Raw genomic sequence first — 13897 nt, 5'->3', positions numbered from 1 at the left:
AAGGATGATCTCATGTCGGTATCACAAACTTCATCAACGAGCATTCATGTAATTTAAGATAAATCGATCATTTAGCTATGCCAACCCCTTGAGAGCTAGCTTTTCCTCCACTAGAGTCGTCCCATTGCCAACGCCATTTAGCTATGCCAACCCCTTAAGATAATATTTATTTATAATTTATTTTAAAATAAATTATAAATAAATATTAGAAAGTGGATCCCTTGTGAGACCAAAAAAATAGTTTAAAATCACAAAATTTGATCTTTTATTGAAGAAAAAAATAAAGAGATTTTTAGAATAATGTGATAATACAGGATTCACCAAAAAGTTTACTAAGATTATAAATCTTTGATCTTTTTTTAGAGATGTTATAATATATCCACCAACCCTAGAGACCGAATTATTTATTTTTATCATTATGATCTCACTGGAGTACAAATTATTTACTTTTGAAATAATTACAGATGGAGAATACATGCCTAGCTAGTAAACTCTTACATTCTTCTTGAAAGGTTATACGGAAAATAATTATTATTTAATTGATAGTAATGTAAAACTTTTACACTTAATTAATATTAGTTCATAAAAGAAAACAAAAAAAATGTTTGTAACCAATATGTTTCCTTTTACAACGTGATTACTCTCATTCCTCCCTTACAAATATCTCTTTCTCGTCACACGAACCACCCTTCATGGTATATTTCTGCCACCCCAATTCAGCTCTTCGATCAAACAATGAAGGATACCTCTGCCGGGGACACCGTGGAGAACGCTGCTGGCGACGGCATCAAGGCATGGAGTTCTGGTAGCCACCTTTGGGTGAGAAGGGTGATGCATGTAACCATGTTCCTTGCTGGGCTTGCTGTGTTGTGGATGTTTCTCTATAACTCAGCCTCTCCCTTTGAATTCCCTACCTCCTCAGATTACTTTAGTGCTGAGTCATCAAAGGTAAGTCTCTCTCTTTAGATTTTAAAAAATCAACGACTGAAAAAAAAATATTTTTTAAATTATTATTCTTCAAATAAGTTGATCCTCGTGTGTGTCTTTATATATATATATATATATATATATATATATATATATATATATATATATATATATATATATATATATATATATATATATATATATATGTTTTGTGAGTGAGTGTCCCCCAAATTGTCTTTTGCAATTGAATTATTGATGGTGAAAATAGATCGAGGAGAATGAAATGAGTGAATTTTGGGGTTTTGGCCTTTGATGGCTACTATTTTTCATGCAAAATAATAAAAAAGTTGATTTTTTGAATTTTGGGTTTTGATGCCTTTTTTATGATCTTGCTGTTCATGCTGCCTTCTGATTGGGTTGATCATACTTTTTGCTGTTGTGGATCAATTTGGATTATTTTCCATGCCATACTTGAATTAAAGAACCATAATGTTTATGGATCGATTTACGTTGTTATGCTATTTTTTTTCCTACTTTTTTTTTATAATTTTGTTTGAGACATATTTAGACAAACACGTGTGAGTCTCTTTGAACGGGGTTCAAATCTTGATTCTCCATAATCATGTTATTTGATTTATGCTACTTGTTGTTTTCTAAGCAGAGACTAGTCCAATATTGATTTCAAATCTTCTTTTCATATTTAATACATAATATTTTTTAAGAAAAAAATTATCACTTGTAAATACTTAAAATACTTTTTATGTAACAAATACTTTCTTTTAAAATACCGTTGTCTGTACCATATTCTATAGTTGTATACTTGCACATTTGTGAGAGTCTGGAGGGTTACCGCAAATGTAGAATTTGTATACAATTTTCACCCAAAATAGCTACTAGTCTTGTGGTTATATATGTAAAGGGAGGGGACCATTTTGTTACAATATTGATGTTTAGAAGTTCCTTTATATCCTCATTAGCATACATGCTATTGACTTCCTTTTTGATGTCTTGCATGCGTACCTTTTGCTTTTTATTTTTATTTTTATTATTCCTAACCATTGTGGATTATTATTTGTTACATAAATCTCATATTATTTGACTTCTTGCACACTTGATGCTTCTGCATTCTATGAAGGGATTGCATTGTTTTATCATTTTGGCAAGATATTGGAAACTAATTGTTAAGCTTAATTAGCTTTTCTCTTGTTTTATTATCGAGCCCTCGTGTATTTGATAAATTTCTTCTGTATAATGTGAGCTTGGGTTACCAAGTTTTTGATGTAGTTTGGCTCTATGCATCAGGCTGATTATGATCCAAAGCTAGAGAGTGTTCTGGCAAATGCATCTATGAAGGATAAGACAGTGATAATCACAATTTTAAATGATGCATGGGCAGAGCCAGGTTCCATGTTTGACCTCTTTCTTGAGAGCTTTCGCCTAGGGAATGAGACACAATGGCTTTTAAATCACTTGGTGGCAATAACTTGGGACCAAAAGACATATGCTCGTTGCCTTGCTATGCACAAACATTGTTACCAACTTGGAACTAAAGGTGGCAATTTCACAGGTGAAGTATTTTTCATGGCCCCAAACTACCTACAAATGATGTGGAGAAGAACTGAGTTCCTTGGTTCTGTCCTTGAGATGGGATACAACTTTGTGTTCACGGTATATACTTCTATTTGTTTAATTTGCGAAAAAGCTTCTTAAGGTTTTTACAATGCACACACTCAACCATGTACACACAAGACAAGTACAACACTCATGTTTGGATAATCTTTTCCATTAATAGGAGGAGAAAATAAGAAGGAAAATTGAGATAAATTTCTCCTATAATTTAAAATTAGCTTATGCATTGGTTAAAATCAGTTTATTAAAGAAGTTAAATCATTTTACCTTGTTTCATTTTTTCATCTTTCTATTTTCTTCTCCTGGGTATTTATGGAGAAGTTTATGCAAAGAAGGCTTTGGATTAAAAGTTGTTTTCCTTTGTAGGATACTGATATAATGTGGCTTAGAGATCCCTTCAAAATATTTTACAAAGATGCAGATTTCCAAATAGCATGTGATGTTTTCAATGGCAATTCCTCAGACTTAAACAACTTTCCAAATGGAGGGTTTAAATATGTGAGATCAAATAACCGAACTATTTGGTTCTATAAGTTCTGGTTCTACTCTAGGAATGTCTACCCCGGGCATCATGAGCAGTCTGTGCTCAACAATATCAAAATGCACCCCTTAGTTTCCAGAATGAAGCTGAAGATGAGGCTCCTTAGCACTAGTTATTTTGGAGGGTTTTGTCAGCTTGCAGAGGATTTCAACAGGGTCTCAACAATGCATGCCAATTGTTGTGTTGGTTTAGAAAGCAAAGTCAATGATCTTAAAATTTTGCTTGAGGATTGGAAGAAGTACATGGCAATGTCTGAAAATGAGAAAAAACACTCACATCCTTCTTGGAGCGTACCACAACTTTGCAGGTTATGTAAATGACTTTTCTTGATTATTAATTGTTTCATTTTTTCAATAAATACAATCATTGTTAGTTATTACTAGAATATGAATATCAATAGGAGGATTTAAACCCAAGATTCCTCCCCCATCTTCTCTCAATCCTTATGTTGTGTTTAATTTAGACGATAAAAAAATATTAAATTGAAGTAAAATATAAAAGATGTGAATTCTATAAAAAAAAAAATATATTATTTTTTCTCTTATTTCAATCAAACACATCATTAAACTTTCATTTTCAACTACAAATTCATTTTTATAATTACATAAAAATAATAGCAAGTCAATTCTTATGAAAAGTTTTTTAAAAATTTAGACTAAAATATAATTTTAATCTTCTTATTTTGCTTAATATACAATTTTAGTTTTCTATTAAAAAAATAAATATATTTAATTTTCTTATTTTATAAAATTAAACAATTTTGGTCTCAATTGTAATTTTTAGGGAGTTGACTGTGAATTCAGAAATGTTGATCGCTAACTCATTCACATTAAAATATAACATTGATATTTTAATTAGTATAATATTTAATTAAAAACTAAAAAATTATAAACAATTTTTATTTGTTCAATTTTTTCATTATGTTAATAAATTAACTAAAAAATATACACCGTTTAACTTTTATATAAAAAAGAGGAATCAGATTATTCTCAAAGAAATTTTTTATTTTTATAATTTATTTTCTTAAAATTTAATGATTAAGATGAATTACTCATTCTGTAAAAAAAATATTAATTACTCATTAAAATTATTAGATTTAAAAAAATGGTGAATATGAAAAACAATTTTATAAGAATTACTTTTGCAATAACTTCATCTCTATTTATATATTTTCTGCCAGTAATGTTATTTGGTGGAGGCTTTAATTTATGTTACTGGCATTAATAGACAGCGTTTTATTTTTTTTTTGTCTCTGTTTGTCTAATGTTCCACTTTGTTGACATCATTCAGGACGTCCTTTCAACGTGCCAAAAAAAAGAAGCAGATTACCAAAAGGAGGTTGTGACGGATTGGACTTTGGTTGCAAGAGTTAATTTTGATGCATGTAAGAGGTATGTACAGTTGTCTGCAGTTTTATAATTCTTTTGAAAATCATTGAACATAAACATTATATTGTTTGAGAATGTTTTTTGTTTAACTTTTTAATTTTACTAATAATTATTACAGTATCACTTCATATTTACTTTATTTCTTGTTTTATATATAAAATTGTATACGGAAAATGGTATAAACGTATAATTGCCTGTATATATAAACAATAATCTTTTGGCAAGAAATATTTTTTTTTGGGAATTTTTATAATGAAATTAGTAAAAAAAATATTTTTATCAAAATAATCTCTTAATTTTACGTTCTTGTTGCCTTTCAAAAAAAATTTCGTTCTTGTTGATTTGTGTGTTGCAAATAGCGTAGTCTTCTTTGCTTCTTTTTTTTTTTTTTTATAATCTAAATTTGTATTTGCTTTTACTAAAAAAAGATGTGCAGCTTCTTTTGTTTAATTTATAGTTTCTTTTTGTCAATATATGTTTTAAATACCTTAATGAGAGCATTTGGCTTCTCAATTGAATCTTGTAGTATTCTTAATTACAAACTTTTCTTTTTGTTAGAATCTTTTCTAAGTACAAACAAATAGGAACCACATATCTGTAGCACACCAATATTTATAAAAAAAATGAAAAGAAATAACAAAAATCAATTTCACTTTTTTTTTTAATTTAAAAACCCAGTTAAAAAGTTTCAAATAATTTAAAAACCTACTTATTAGTTTAACCTTTAAAGAGGATAAGTGAGGAGACTGATGCTCGTCTTTTTTATTTATAGTATAAGTTGTACGTTACACGTTTTATCATTTTTTTTTTAATTTTTGCTTAAGGAGTCTTTATGCTGATTTGTTACGCTTTTCAATTGGTTTTGAAGGTTGGAGAATGATCGACTCAGATTTCGGATGACAGCAAAAGATTTGCGTTGTCAAACCGATTCTTTTGCAACAGAAATTAAATGTGTAGAATAGAAACTGTGTACACATTAAAATGCAGGAAATTAATGCAATCGTGAATTTCAATGGCTGTTTTAATTAGTCATAGTTATTTCTTTCTTCTTTTAGTTAAAACTATACTGCTGCGTCATTTCTTATGTATTTTTTTTTAATCTCCGCATTTTTCTTTAAATTTATAGTTTATATGAATTATCCATAAACTGTAAAATTTTATAATGAAAAAACTGAAATTTTATTTATTTTTTTTCTCAGATTCCCTTGTTAAGATTTTTAAGTTTAAAAAAGAAAAACTATTGGTGTAAGAAAAATAAAATTCAAGAAATGTGAATAATTTATCCAAAGGAAATAAATAATAAAACTAGAACGTTCCTTCAAAGAAAGAAGTGGTGTGCCACTAAATGGAAATGAAAAATAAAGAGAACTAGAGGAAAAGGAGATTGAAGGATTGAAGTTGAGAGAATGTGGACTTGGTTTCATTCAATCTAGCAATGGCGGATTCACAATGAATAAAGCGATCAACCCGCACACACATCAATGAAGCCACAAGTTTGGCCTTGTGACCACACCTCAACCTGGCCTGGACCCTAATCGACAAATACATATTGACATTCACTAATAGAAAATCCCAAATAGCCACCCAAGTTAGAGACCGAATACGAATACATTTAGTAGAAAAAACATTATTTAGCGACCGACAGAAAATATGATCATTGTTAGAATTAGCAACCTATTCATGATACGTTGGTAGTCGAAGAATAATTGGTCGTTAATTTAGTTGCCAAGTGACACTACTTTTATATTCATTCCCAGAGGCCAATGTTGCCACCGATTATTTTATTATTATGCAAGACAAAACAATTAATGGTATGCATGAAATAATATTAATTGTAATAATTTAACTTCATGAAAAGATTGATTTATAATATATACTTGAAAGATATATAAAAAGTAATAAATGAACAGTTATTGTGGATGCAGTCAAACAATAACGTATCTTAAAAAGTACTACTATAGTTGCGGTTTTGTGGAAGAAGAAAACAAAGTAGAAGCAAAGTTCTTTAAGAATAGTGAAAGAGAGACCATTTTTGCAACCCCAATTGATTAGCTCTTGAAACAAACATGAAGAAGAACACCTCTGCGGTGAAGAATGCCGGTGGCATCAAGGCATGGAGTTTCCGTAGCCACCAGCTTTTGGTGAGAAGGGTGATGCAATTAACCATGTTCATTGCTGGACTTCATGTGTGTTGGGTGTTTCTCTCTAACTCTGCCTCTTCCATTGAATTCCATACCTTCTCACATTACTTCATTGCTCAGTTAACAAAGGTGAGTTTCTCTCTCTCTCTCTCTCTCTCTCTCTCTCTCAATATATATATATATATATATATATATATATATATATATATATATATATATATATATATATATATATATATCTGAGTGTGTGTATGTATGTTTGTGTGAGTCTGTGCATGCCAAGTTGCCCCTTTTGCAATTGGAATTATTGGTGGTGAAAATAGAGGAGAATGAAATGAGTGAATCTTGGGTGTTGGCCTTTGCTTATTTATCTTGCAAACCAATATATCAAAAAGTTGAATTTTTGGTTTTGATGCTTTTGTTATGCTCTTGCTGTTCAAGCTTGCCTTCTGATTTGAGTTGATCAAGCTTTTTGCTTTTTTATGGGTCAATTTGGATTATTCTTCAATATATTTATTCTTTTGCTGTTACGTTGTTATGCTATTTTTTTTTCCAATGTATTTACTTACGTAATTTTGTTCAAAACAGAGTTAGAAGTAACTATTTCATTATTTTTATGATATTTGTTTGCTGAGTAGAGCTAAATATTTCATTCTTTTTGTTTGTTTTTTTCTCTCTTCTGGTATTGTTATTTTTGTAGTCACCTTTGTTGCTGCAGTGACGTATCTATAATTGTTATCTTTAATGTCTCTTATTTTAATCACATTTTTTCCTTCTCAAATCTGAAATCTTCCTTATTTAAAGATCTAAGTCCAGTTCCAATTTGTTTATATAATTAGCAAATAATTTTTTTTAAGAAAAAAACTTGTCAACTTTAGATGCTTATAATCAACCCTAATAATTGATGTTAGCATTTTTCATATTCTAAATATTTTAATTTCAGTAAAATATATTTTTTCTTTCAATTTGATTCTTTCATAAAGTTTAAATTATATAATAGTTTATTTCTTATATATATATATATATATATATATATATATATATATATATATATATATATATATATATATATATATATATATATATATTATTCCACTCGGTATTTGACGTGCGCTTTATCTATTTTACTTTTTTATGGGATCATCGTTATGATTTTATTTTTAATGATATATTTTTTGAATTATTATAAAAACATTATATTCTTTTTATGAATTTAACCTAGTTTTATTTTAAAAAAAACTTTAAAATAAGAAACTGAATAAAAGAGATATTTTTAAAATAAATATGATTTTAGTTTTTGGAAAAATGCAATGCATATAAAATGATATTTTTTGGGTAAATTCTTAAAAGCAATCAACCAAATGACATTTTTATAATTTTTAATAAAATATACTTCCTTTTATTATTTATAAGAATCAAATTAGAAAGTATTGTTAGTATTCTTCTTCTAGTAACAATCAAATTATATATATATATATATATATATATATATATATATATATATCTTCATATATCTTGGATTTCCACCTCCTTCAAGAATATATAATTTTAGTGAAAAACTTGATTTAAAAATAAATTCTGTGATCAAGCCTTCGTGTTATCTAGTTTTCATTTTGGAAAGTAGGTCACAATCATATCAATTAAGATGGTTTTGAAAAAATTCTATGAATTAGGGACTTGACCGATTAAGCAAGTCCGATTGCAGTCCTAAGAATGTCATACATTAACTCTCTTGGTCAGTTAGTTGAAAAGTCAAGAATGAAAGTGTTTAGTTTTTATTATTGTCGAGGAATGACAATTGTACCTAAATCCTACAAGTACTTGTAAAAAAATATTCGTAATGGATAAAATTCCAGCTTAATGGAAAACCCTCAACGAGGGAAAACCCACATATATGAATATAAGAGATTTTCACCCTCTGAAAGAGATTGCATGACCTCTCTTTAAAATACAATGGGAGAATATATATTAACAATCTCTTTTAAAAATAAGAAAATAAAAATACTAAAAAGACCTCATAGGAAAAACTATAATTTTTCTCTTAGAGAAAAAACAATGAAAGCTTTTATAAGATAAATGGGATAGATCTTAAAGCCTTACTTAAGTTTTCTTATATATATAAGCTTTCAAGCATACTCAAGAAAGAAATTCATGCGACGTGGGACTGCTAATCAATTCAAAATTAAATAACACATTGAAGAAAATCATTTATTAATTAAACATTCACAAACTTCAACTATTGACATTGACATTCTGGTTTGGTGATTTAAGACAGCGACAGCAAATTTCTCTACTTGATCGGTTATGTCTGATTCCCCGTTGAATTTAAGTTTTTGAATTATCAGCATTTATATGAGAATAAACGTGCCTTAGGTTTTTCATTTGGTGGAAATGTACCTTAGTTAATTGTTATTTAATTGGATAAATTATAATTTTTATTCCTTTGATTTATGATATTATTGATGCATTAATTGTTTGATTATTATGCATAACTGGAAAAAGAATAAAGGGATATATGCATTTTCCTTTTGGAGATATTATTCTTTTGTGGATGCCATGATCAATAATGATAGTTTACGCGCTAATTTCACACTGTCTGCTACCATTCTGTAGTTGTATATATACTTTGCATAATTTTGAGGACTTGGAGGTCACTGCAAATGTAGAATTTGTAAACAATTTTCACCCAAATTAAAATAGCCATATGTGTCACTAGTCTTGTTATATATGTAAATGGAGGGAACCATTTTGTCATATTGATGTTTAGAAGTTTGTTTACATCACTTACTTTTCACTTCCTATTTGATGTCTTGCAACTTTTGCCCATTTTTTTTTAATTTTTTCTAATCATTGTGGATTATTATTTGTTACATAAATCTCAGATAATTTGATTTCTTGCATACTTGATGCTTTTGCACTCTATGAAGGGATTATACTATTTTATCATTTTGTTAAGCTTAGCTTTGCACTTGTCTCATGAAAATTTCTTCTATCTGTGAAATGTGAACTTGGGTTACCAAGTGTTTGATGTAGTCTTGACTTTATGCATCAGGCTGGTTATGAATCAAAGCTAGAGAGTGTTCTTAGAAGCGCGTCTATGAAGGATAAGACAGTGATAATCACAACTCTAAATGATGCATGGGCAAAGCCAGGTTCCATATTTGACCTCTTTCTTGAGAGTTTTCGCCTAGGGAACCAGACAAAAAAGTTTTTGAATCACTTGGTGGTAATAACTTTGGACCAAAAGGCACATGCTCGTTGCCTAGCTTTGCACAAACATTGTTACCAACTTGAAACTAAAGGTGACAATTTCACCGGTGAAGCATTTTTCATGACTGCAGACTACCTACAGATGATGTGGAGAAGAATTGAATTCCTTGGTACAGTCCTTGATATGGGGTACAACTTTGTGTTCACGGTATATATATACATTTTTGTTTGCAAAGTAGCACCTTATATCTCTTAGTTTGAATTTTTGTGTTCAGATATATATCGATTTGTATTTTAAATAATTGTTATCTACTTAATATTATCTTTAATTTAAATTTCAAATAGTTGTTACTAGGTTATTTTCAATTCTATTATAGAATCATTTTTATATATTCTAATATATTTCATATATTAATGAAATACATCCATTTAAATTATTTCTCAATAAAGATTAATGAAATACATCCATTTAATTTGTATTGTTATTAGTGCATAGAAATTAAACACATTTAATATTTGTTTTTTTTTTCCTTTGCAGGATACTGATGTAATGTGGCTTAGAGATCCCTTCAAACTATTTTACAAAGATGTAGATTTCCAAATAGCTTGTGATTTTTTCAATGGCAATTCCCATGACTTAAACAACTTTCCAAATGGAGGGTTTAATTATGTGAAATCGAATAAACGAACTATTTTGTTCTACAAGTTCTGGTTCAACTCTAGGAATGTCTTCCCCAAGTTGCATGACCAGGATGTGCTCAACAAGATAAAAAAGGACTCATTCGTTTCCAACATGAAGCTGAAGATTAGGTTCCTTAGCACTAGTTATTTTGGAGGGTTTTGTCAGCATGCAGAGGACTTCAACAAGGTCTCAACAATGCATGCCAATTGTTGTTTTGGTTTAGATAACAAAGTCAATGATCTCAAAAATTTGCTTGAGGATTGGAAGAAGTATGTGGCATTGCCTGAAAATGAGAAAAATCAGTCGCATCCTTCTTGGAGCGTAAGTTGCAGGTAATGTAAATGACTTTCGTTAATTATTGTTTCATTTATTCAATAAATGCATTGATTTTATAGAGTAAAATAATTTTAATATTTTAAAATACATTATAATTATGTAACATTTTATTCTCTAACATTATTTGGTTTCTAAAATTACACAAACTATTTTAGTTCCTACACTTAAAAATTATTTTGTTTATTTATTGTATAAGCACTTTTAAATCCCTTTTGTTTCTATTGCAAAATGAGGTATTAAAAGATAAAGTTTGTGTAATGACAAGAACCGTACCAAGGGAATTTATAAGTGTTTGTATATGAACTAAAATGAATATAAGTAAGGAAAGTAAAAGATAAATTTTGTGCAGCCATAAGATTGAATAAGTAATTTTTTCTTTGATCTACTGATAATTATTGTAACAAAATTTGACTATGGGAGTAGTTGAATAAGATGAAGATACATATAAATCACATGTACGATAAAAAGATTAAGATGTCAGTTCAATTGATAGAAATTTTAATAAAAAACTAATATATCTAATTGTTTTTCTGCCACAAATATCAACTAATGCAGGCTTCAATTTATTTTACTATCCTTAATGGACATCGTTTTCTATGACTGTTTTGTGTAATATTTAACAATGTTGATATCATGCAGGGAGTCGGTTGAACGTTTCAAACAAAGGAAGCAGAAGAATAAAGGGAGGTTTCGGCGACGGGCATTGGCTGTAACGGTTTGATGCATATATAGAGGTTGTTAGGAATAATTCATTGGAAGTTAATTAAATAAACAATCTTCATACCTATGCAGGGAATTATTTACTCCTAGCCAATGGTTGTTACCTGCTATATAAGGAAGGTTCATAATATTATTTATAGAGTATTTTTAAGTTTGCTATCAATATAATTTTTCATTCATTCAATTGTGTGTTTTAATTTTTTGAATACATTTTGAGTGAGTTCAACATGGTATCAAGGACTGTGCGATCCTACACCTATGAGGGATGTTAGTTAGAGAGTTTTGATTGTTTGACATCAATTTAGTGTGTCCTCATCCTGAGATTCTTGTGATAATTTTTTTGTTTTCTTGCAAGTTCTGTGTATTGGATCTTTTTCTCCACCATTTTTTATGAGGTGCGTTGACTGAATTAGAGTTCTTGGTTAGAAGAATAACTGACACGTATACTCGCATTGTGATTGAAGAAAGGAGCAAGGTGCAGTCATGATAAGTCCCAACAGTATTGTTTATTGTTCAGGGTTTCTTCCCCGTCTTTGATTTTGACTTCCAAGATATGACAGACAGAAGTAATGACAATTGGTTTTACAGAACCTAACAAGAATGTCATTGAGGAGCAAAGAGTGACCTTTATTAAACAGTAGCAGAAATTTTACAAAGATGTTGATTTCCAAATAGCAGGTGATGTTTTCAATGGCAATTCCTCATACTTAAACAACTTTCCAGATGGAGGGTTTAAATATGTGAAATCAAATAACCGAACTATTTGGTTCTATAAGTTCTGGTACTACTCGAGGAATGTCTACCCCGGGCATCATGAGCAGTCTGTGCTCAACAATATCAAAATGCACCCCTTAGTTTCCAGAATGAAGCTGAAGATGAGGCTCCTTAGCACTAGTTATTTTTGGAGCTAGGGTTTCGTCAGCTTGCAGAGGATTTCAATAGGGTCTCAACAATGCATGCCAATTGTTGTGTTGGTTTAGAAAACAAAGTCAATGATCTTAAAATTTTGCTTGAGGATTGGAAGAAGTACATGGCAATGTCTGAAAATGAGAAAAAACACTCTCATCCTTCTTGGAGCGTACCACAACTTTGCAGGTTATGTAAATGACTTCTCTTGATTATTAATTGTTTCATTTATTCAATAAATACAATCATTATTAGTTATTACTAGAATATGAATATTAATAGGAGGGTTTAAACCCAAGATTCCTTCCCTTCCTCTCTTCAACCCTTATGGTGTATTTAATTTAGAGGATAAAAAAAATAAAAATATTAAATTAAAATAGAATATAAAAAATATAAAACCTACATAAAACTCATATTATTTCTCTTCTATTTATTTTTCTCTTCCCTCAATCAAATACATCATTAAACTTTCATTTTTAACTACAAAATCATTCTTATAACTACATAAAAATAATAACATGTCAATTCTTATGAATTTTTTTTTTTAAATTTAGATTAAAATAAAATTTTAATCTCCTTATTTTACTTAATATGAAATTTTAGTTTTCTATTACATTTAATTTTCTTATTTTATAAAATCAATAATTTTGGTCTGAATTGTAATTTATAGGGAGTTGACTGTGAATTCAGAAATGTTGATCGCTAACTCTTTCACATCAAAATATAATATTGATATTTTAATTAGAATAACATTTAATTAAAAAATAAAAAATTATAAACAATTTTTATTTCTTCAATTTTTTTATTATGTTAATAAATTAACTAAAAACTATACACCTTAAAGAAATTTTATATAAAATTTCTTTAACTTTTATATAAAAAAGAGGAATCAGATTATTCTCAAAGAAATTTTTTATTTTTATAATTTATTTTCTTAAAATTTAATAATTAAGATTAATTACCCATCTAGTAAAAAATATTAATTGCTCACTAAAATTATTAAATTTAAAAAATAAATAAAATGATGAATATGAAAAACAATTTCATAAGAGTTACTTTTGTAATACCTTCATCTCTATTTATATGTTTTCTGCCACAAATGTTATTTGATGGAGGCTTTAATTTATGTTGCTGGCATTGATGGACGTCGTTTTTATTCTTGTTTTTTTGTTTTTGTCTCTGTTTGTTTAATGTTCCACTTTGTTGGCATCATTCAGGACGTCCTTTCAACGTGCCAAAAAAGAAGAAACAGATTACCAAAAGATCAACACAGGCCAAGCAAAGATAAGTATTTTGGAAGGAGCATTGTTCTTCCATAATTTCAGCCACATAGCCCGCTGTTGGTCTGCAACAACGACAAAAAATGGTATAAACGTATAATTGTATACAGAAAGGACGTCCTTTAATTACTTTATTT

General features: G+C 28.9%; 2 protein-coding genes across 2 annotated transcripts; both read left to right on the top strand.

The window, feature by feature from the left end:
- Positions 1 to 606: 606 nt before the first annotated feature.
- LOC114389053 (uncharacterized protein At4g15970-like) lies at positions 607 to 5510 on the top strand. The gene is made up of 5 exons (XM_028349644.1): positions 607 to 948; positions 2230 to 2595; positions 2923 to 3404; positions 4388 to 4488; positions 5354 to 5510. Exons 1-4 carry the CDS (start codon positions 736 to 738, stop codon positions 4440 to 4442), a joined length of 1116 nt encoding a protein of 371 aa, XP_028205445.1. The 5' UTR covers positions 607 to 735; the 3' UTR covers positions 4443 to 4488; positions 5354 to 5510.
- Positions 5511 to 6545: 1035 nt separating this feature from the next.
- LOC114389154 (uncharacterized protein At4g15970-like) lies at positions 6546 to 11725 on the top strand. Its single transcript, XM_028349771.1, has 4 exons — positions 6546 to 6755; positions 9679 to 10044; positions 10375 to 10850; positions 11494 to 11725. Exons 1-4 carry the CDS (start codon positions 6552 to 6554, stop codon positions 11573 to 11575), a joined length of 1128 nt encoding a protein of 375 aa, XP_028205572.1. The 5' UTR covers positions 6546 to 6551; the 3' UTR covers positions 11576 to 11725.
- The last annotated feature ends 2172 nt before the right edge of the window (positions 11726 to 13897 follow it).

This window comes from Glycine soja, chromosome 16, assembly GCF_004193775.1.
Source record: "Glycine soja cultivar W05 chromosome 16, ASM419377v2, whole genome shotgun sequence".
NCBI classification, from domain to species: Eukaryota; Viridiplantae; Streptophyta; class Magnoliopsida; order Fabales; family Fabaceae; genus Glycine; species Glycine soja.
Note: the sequence above shows the minus strand (reverse complement) of the source record. Positions and strands in the feature narration are given on the sequence as shown.

What these genes read in the sequence shown, in the direction of transcription:
- LOC114389154 (XM_028349771.1), top strand. Translation starts at nt 6,552, where the DNA reads ATGAAGAAGAACACCTCTGCGGTGAAGAATGCCGGTGGCATCAAGGCA. An exon ending in GGTACAACTTTGTGTTCACG is followed by an intron (nt 10,045 to 10,374) that starts GTATATATATAC and finishes TTTCCTTTGCAG; the next exon opens with GATACTGATGTAATGTGGCT. An exon ending in TCTTGGAGCGTAAGTTGCAG is followed by an intron (nt 10,851 to 11,493) that starts GTAATGTAAATG and finishes GATATCATGCAG; the next exon opens with GGAGTCGGTTGAACGTTTCA.
- LOC114389053 (XM_028349644.1), top strand. Translation starts at nt 736, where the DNA reads ATGAAGGATACCTCTGCCGGGGACACCGTGGAGAACGCTGCTGGCGAC. An exon ending in GATACAACTTTGTGTTCACG is followed by an intron (nt 2,596 to 2,922) that starts GTATATACTTCT and finishes TTTCCTTTGTAG; the next exon opens with GATACTGATATAATGTGGCT. An exon ending in AGCGTACCACAACTTTGCAG is followed by an intron (nt 3,405 to 4,387) that starts GTTATGTAAATG and finishes GACATCATTCAG; the next exon opens with GACGTCCTTTCAACGTGCCA.